We start from the raw sequence: 5,674 nt of genomic DNA on the forward strand, positions 1-5,674 counted from the left end.
GGGCGGGGGGAGGGGAGGCTCCTGCATTCTTGCGGTCGGGGAGGAATCCGAGCCAGCGTTACTGGTCTCCAGAAGAGCCCAGCTGCAGCCCCGGGGCCCCGCCAGGCCTCTCGCTGCCCGCCCGGGCCTGCTGGGATGGGCACGGGCTAGGCCTCGAGCTGGGGACGGGGCGGGGCGTGGCCCCCACCCCGGGCCCCCTCCACGGCTGGAGCGCTCTGGGGGTGGGGCGTGAGGGGTACCCCACCCTGGGTGAGGGGCGCGTCTGGGAGCAGGAATCCCTCAAGGGGCCAGGGCAGACCTCACGGCCGCCACACGCGGTACCTTTGCTACCTAGCCTTTTAGTGAATTCTGTCTCTGCCGCCCGTCAGGGCGGGGGCTTGCTGGAGACTGCAAGCCCCCTGAGGGCAAGGTGCGGGAGGGATGGGGAGAGGGCTGGCCTCCAGGATCGAGACCCCATCTCGTAATCCTCTTTTTCCAGTGCCACCCCACCCTACCCAGTTCCCTAGTCCCAGGGCTGTTGGGGCTTCCCTTCTCCCCTCCCCCTTTTACACCCCCTCCCCAAGTCACGAGTTTTCTCTTTGGGGCTTGTTGCTGCAGTCCGTGCTCCAGTACCGAGTACCTGGCTGGGCCCTGGGCACGCACAGGGGCCGTAGCCCCACTGTGTGTGGGAGCCATGAGGATCCTGGCTAACAAGACAAGGTGTGTGGGTGTCGTGGCGGGCGGGATGTGTGTGTGTGGAGTGTGGGAAGGGAAGGGCCCAGTGGTGATGGGGCCCAAGCTGTGCTGGCCAAGAGAGGAGCCGCCCTGGGCACCTGGCTCCCAGGCCACCAGTAGGCTAAAGTGGGGTTAGCATGGGAAGGCCTGGCCCGAAGCAGGAGGCGCAGCCAGCCTTAGTACCTGGGCCCCGGGGGCAGAGGGGACTGGCAGCCTGCTATGCTTGCAGCTTCTGGTCCCTTCTAGTTCTTCCCTCCTTAAAATGGTTTGAGCAGACCCCCTCCCACCCTACTGTGGAGTCCGAAGGCCGCCTCTGGCCTCAGTCTAGCTGGAGGTGGGAGCGGGAGTAGGGGGCGGTGCCTGCCTCCCTCCCCCCACCCCAGAGAAGCCGGCAGACAGGGCCAGGCGGCAGCAGCAGGACAGCAGAGCTGAAATAAATCTGAGCTGGTGTGGAATGAGGGGGGATAAATATCCTCTCCCGTGATGTGATCTTTCCAGCGGCTATTAATAGGTCTCCGGGGAGGGGGAGGCGGCGGGGGGAGCGGGCTGGAGCTTAAAGGGCCCGCAGCCTAGGCTGCAGGAATCCTTGGCTTCAAGCTGCACTCCCCATCTGCTTGACACACCGCTCTCCTCCCCCTTTCCTCCTGCTTCTGCCTGCCGGCCTGGCCTGCCAGGCCCCCCTCCTCAGGCCTTCCCCTCCAGCTGTCTGGACCAGTGGGTACCACTCCCCAGTGTGCGTTTCCCCACTGTCCCTGGGGAATGAGACGGGGGCATGTGCAGTGACCCCAGGTCCTGCGGCCCTTCTCTGCTGGTGTTGGGACATATGGGAGTTGAGGTTTGAGACCTTGGAAGGAGTCTGAAGACAGCTGATCTTAGAAGAGAGGATGCTTAAGTCTGATACAGAGGACAGGGTTGCCACAGAAGCTTGCAGGCTGATTGGTGTTGGGGCTGAGGTGGGCGAATTCTGCCAACTCTGGGCCCTGGTTTGCATTCGAATTGTGGAGGCTGGAGGGTGGAGGGTTTCCCCATCTCCACTCCCCAAGGTGGATGAGGGCCTTAGCCCTTGTCTGAGGAAGCCATGGAGGGAAGTAGGGAATAGCTGGTGGTAGTCTTGAGATGCCACCCCTTCCCCCTACCCTCCCCCATTATTAGAGGAGGCAGGATGGGGCAATTAAGTTCCAGGCATGCCTAGCCCCTAGCAAGGTTAACTTTTCACATCTCTCCTACCTTCTCCCAGGTTACCCCACCCCAGGAGGAGAGAAGCTCCAGGGAGCCCGCCGCTGTCCCCCCGCGGCCATTGCCCCCCTGCCCCAGCCAAGCCAATGCACCCAGAAAATAAACTGACCAATCATGGCAAGACAGGGAATGGCGGGGCCCAGTCTCAGCACCAGAATGTGAACCAAGGACCCACCTGCAACCTGGGCTCGAAGGGCGTGGGGGCGGGGAACCATGGGGCCAAGGCCAACCAGATCTCGCCTAGCAACTCAAGTCTGAAGAACCCCCAGACAGGGGTGCCCCCTTTCAGCTCGCTCAAGGGCAAGGTGAAGAGGGAACGGAGTGTGTCTGTGGACTCTGGAGAGCAGCGAGAGGCTGGGACCCCATCCCTGGATTCGGAGGCCAAAGGTACCCCATTTCCTTATCCCCAAGACCCTAGCATCTCCTATAGTCCAAGGCTCAGATGTTCTGGGAGATCACCTCTCTGCCCCCTGCTTGTCCAGTCCTCACCCCACATTCTTCTCCAGTGTTTCTGCATGGGTACCTTTCAATACCCACCAACCAGATCATTCGGGATTGGGGTTGGCCATGGTGCCACCCATGGAGGGGCCACACAGAGTGGTCAGACTTCTGGATTCCTTCCCCTCCTGCTTACCCACTAGAGCTCCAGAGAAGGACAGGGAGGTGCTGTGGAGTGAGGAGCAGACCCCAGACCCACACACTTCCCAGGAGCCTCCATATCCCAGCTGGTGGGAGCGCTTTGGGAGCAGGCACTGGGGCCTGGAAGAGTAGCAGCAGCTCCCCCTCCCCGCCAGCCCTAATTAGAACCAGTTGTGGTTGGGGATTATGCTGTACTTGGTGTTGGGGGGGAGGGGAGACAGGCATGGGGCTATAGAGAGAAATCAGAAACAAATGGTGGTGTGGTGGGGACCACGGGCTGGCGAAGTGCCCACCATGGCCTAGGCAGTGCCCTCTAGGGTGGGGCATGTTAGAGAATGGGTCTGGGAGGGACCCCGGGTGTGGGAGAATGGGGTCTCTGGGTGCTCACTCTTTCCTCCATCCTGCCTGGGCAGAGGTGGCGCCCCGGAGTAAGCGGCGCTGTGTGCTGGAGCGGAAGCAGCCGTACAGTGGGGACGAATGGTGCTCTGGACCGGACAGTGAGGAGGACGACAAGCCCATTGGGGCCACCCACAGTGAGTGCCTGTTGATGCCAGGGTGCTCTAGCCCGTGATGTTCCAAGGGGATGGACTTGAGAGGACTGAGCCTGGGAAAGAAATGAGGACCAGGAGCCCTGGATTTTTCTCTCCCATCCCACCTCAGACTCTGTCCCTCCCTACACTGCAACAGCCTTGCCTCTGCCTTCCAGGTGCTCAGTGGCCCCCTCTCCCTAAGGACCCTTGGTGAGGCAGAGTGGAATGGCCCCCTTACTGGTCACATCACCTACACCTCTACTCGTGAATTTCTGGCCTATGCTGCCACCTTCTGGTTAGTGGAGGCAGGGCAGTGAAGGTCCAGTGTCCCTGGGAGTGGGACACTTGGCTCTGCTGTGCAAAGCCCTGCTAAGCCTGGGTGTGAGCTGCCACTTGGCTGTATCTCTGGTGCCCTTCCCTAACCTCTAATTGACTCCTGGCAAGTACCCAGGGTGTGTCACCAGGACAAGAAGTGGGTGTGGAGGGATGCCCACTCCTCCTCTGATTCTTTTATGAATCCACCTGTATTTTGGCCTTCCATGAGTGATGGGGGCGAGCCAGAGGTAACCCCTATCCCTGGGAAGCTTGTACACATTTTTTCCCCCTCAAAGTTTACATCCTTTTGATGGGAGAGACATAAGAAACTAGCCAGAGAGGCTGGGTGCGGTGGCTCTCACCGGTAATCCCCAGAATTTGCGGGGCTGAAGCCGGAGGATTGCTTGAGCCCAGGAGTTCAAGAACAGCCTGGCCAACATAGGGAGACCCCATCTCTAAAGAGAGAGAGAGAGAAAGGAAAGAAGTAAAGAAAGAAGAAAAAGAAACTAACTAGAGACTATTAAATTGTGAATTTCTTGAAGGCAGGGACGGTAAAAATAAGAAAGAAAAGAGTACGTTGACTACTTTGCTACTCTGTTTTATTTAATCCTTACAATAGCCTTGTGAGGTCAGTGTTATCATAATGTCAATTACAGAGGAGGAAAGAGAGTCAGCAAATGTGATGGAGTGAGCAGACTATGTCTGTGGCAGGGGTGCAGAGGGTCAAATACCAAACCTCTACAGCTAACTGGAACCTCACAGACCATCCCGTATCAGTTCTGTCTCCCCCGTGGGACTAACCTGGTGGTCGCCAAGCCTCTGGCTGAACCCTTTGATGATAGAACCGTTTACTGCCTCCCAGGCCAGACACCTTCCCCCATAGCCAACACCTCCAGTTCACTTATGTCACATCAGACTGCACCATTGTAGAAACTTTGTGAGTTTTATTTATTTATTGTTTAGAGACAGGGTCTCTCTCTGACACCCAGGCTGGAGTGCAGTGGTGTGATCACAGCTCACTGCAACCTCAAACTCCTGAGCTCAAGTGATCCTCCCACCTCAGACTCCCAAGTAGTTGGGGCTCAGGCATGTATCACACCTGGCTAATTTTTGTATTTTTTGTAGAGACAGTCTTGCCATGTTGCCCAGGCTGATCTTGAACTCCTGGTCTCAAGTGATCCTCATGCCTTGGCCTCCCAAAGTGCTGGAATTACAGGAGTGAGCCACTGTGCCTGGCAAACATAGGGAAATACAAAGTAGAAATTGCTGACATCCCATACTCAAGGCGACCATTGTGACTCATTTAGTTGTACTACTCTTAGAGTCTTTTATTTATTTATTTATTTATTTATTTATTTATTTATTTTTGAGTTGGAGTTTCACTCTTGTTGCCCAGACTGGAGTACGATGGCGCGATCTCGGCTCACTGCAACCTCTGCCTCCTAAGTTCAAGCAGTTCTCCTGCCTCAGCCCCCCGAGTAGCTGGGATTATAGGCATGCGTCACCACACCTGGCTAATTTTTGTGTTTTTAGTAGAGATGGGGTTTCACCATGATGGCCAGGTTGGTCTTGAACTCCTGACTTCAAGTGATCCACCCGCCTCAGCCTCCCAAAGTATTGGGATTATAGGCATAAGCCACCGTGGCCAGCCTGCCCTTAGATTCTTTTTTTTTTCGAAACAGAGTTTCGCTCTTGTTGCCCAGGGTGGAGTACAATGACGTGATCTCACTCTTGTTGCCCAGGCTGGAGTGCAATGGCGCAATCTCGGCTCACCACAACCTCCGCCTCCCAGGTTCAAGTGATTCTCCTGCCTCAGCTTTCCCGAGTAGCTGGGATTATAGCAATGTACCACCATGACCGGCTAATTTTGTATTTTTAGTAGAGACGGGGTTTCTCCGTGTTGGTCAGGCTGATCTTGAACTCCCGACCTCAGGTGATCCACCCGCCTCAGCCTCCCAAAATGCTGGGATTACAGGTGTGAGCCAGCACCACGCCTGGCCACTGCCCTTAGATTCTTAAAGAGTTCTTATTGGAGGGGCGATAGAACGTAGACATTGACAGAACTAGTTCTGCCATCAGGCTGCCTTGGTTTGCAACCTAGGTTATTTCTGTTAATTTGGGAAAGGGCCTCCATTTCCTCATCTATAAAAATATTATTTACCTCATAGGGTTTGTACAAGGAGTAAATGGGGTTATACATATAACATGTTAGCTTTTTTTTTTTTTTTTTTTTTTTTTTT

General features: G+C 56.0%; 1 protein-coding gene across 1 annotated transcript in view; it reads left to right on the forward strand.

Annotated features, from left to right (window-relative positions):
- The window catches only part of BCL9L (BCL9 like), a 33,622-nt gene that overhangs the window by 15,076 nt on the left and 12,872 nt on the right, over positions 1 to 5,674 (forward strand). Inside the window, 3 exon segments of the mRNA XM_017870548.1 lie at positions 598 to 699; positions 1,952 to 2,337; positions 3,003 to 3,122. Of these exon segments, the coding sequence (XP_017726037.1) occupies positions 674 to 699; positions 1,952 to 2,337; positions 3,003 to 3,122 (532 nt within the window). The 5' untranslated portion in view covers positions 598 to 673.

This window comes from Rhinopithecus bieti, unplaced genomic scaffold, assembly GCF_001698545.2.
Source record: "Rhinopithecus bieti isolate Rb0 unplaced genomic scaffold, ASM169854v2 scaffold_5002, whole genome shotgun sequence".
In the NCBI taxonomy this organism is placed as follows: Eukaryota; Metazoa; Chordata; class Mammalia; order Primates; family Cercopithecidae; genus Rhinopithecus; species Rhinopithecus bieti.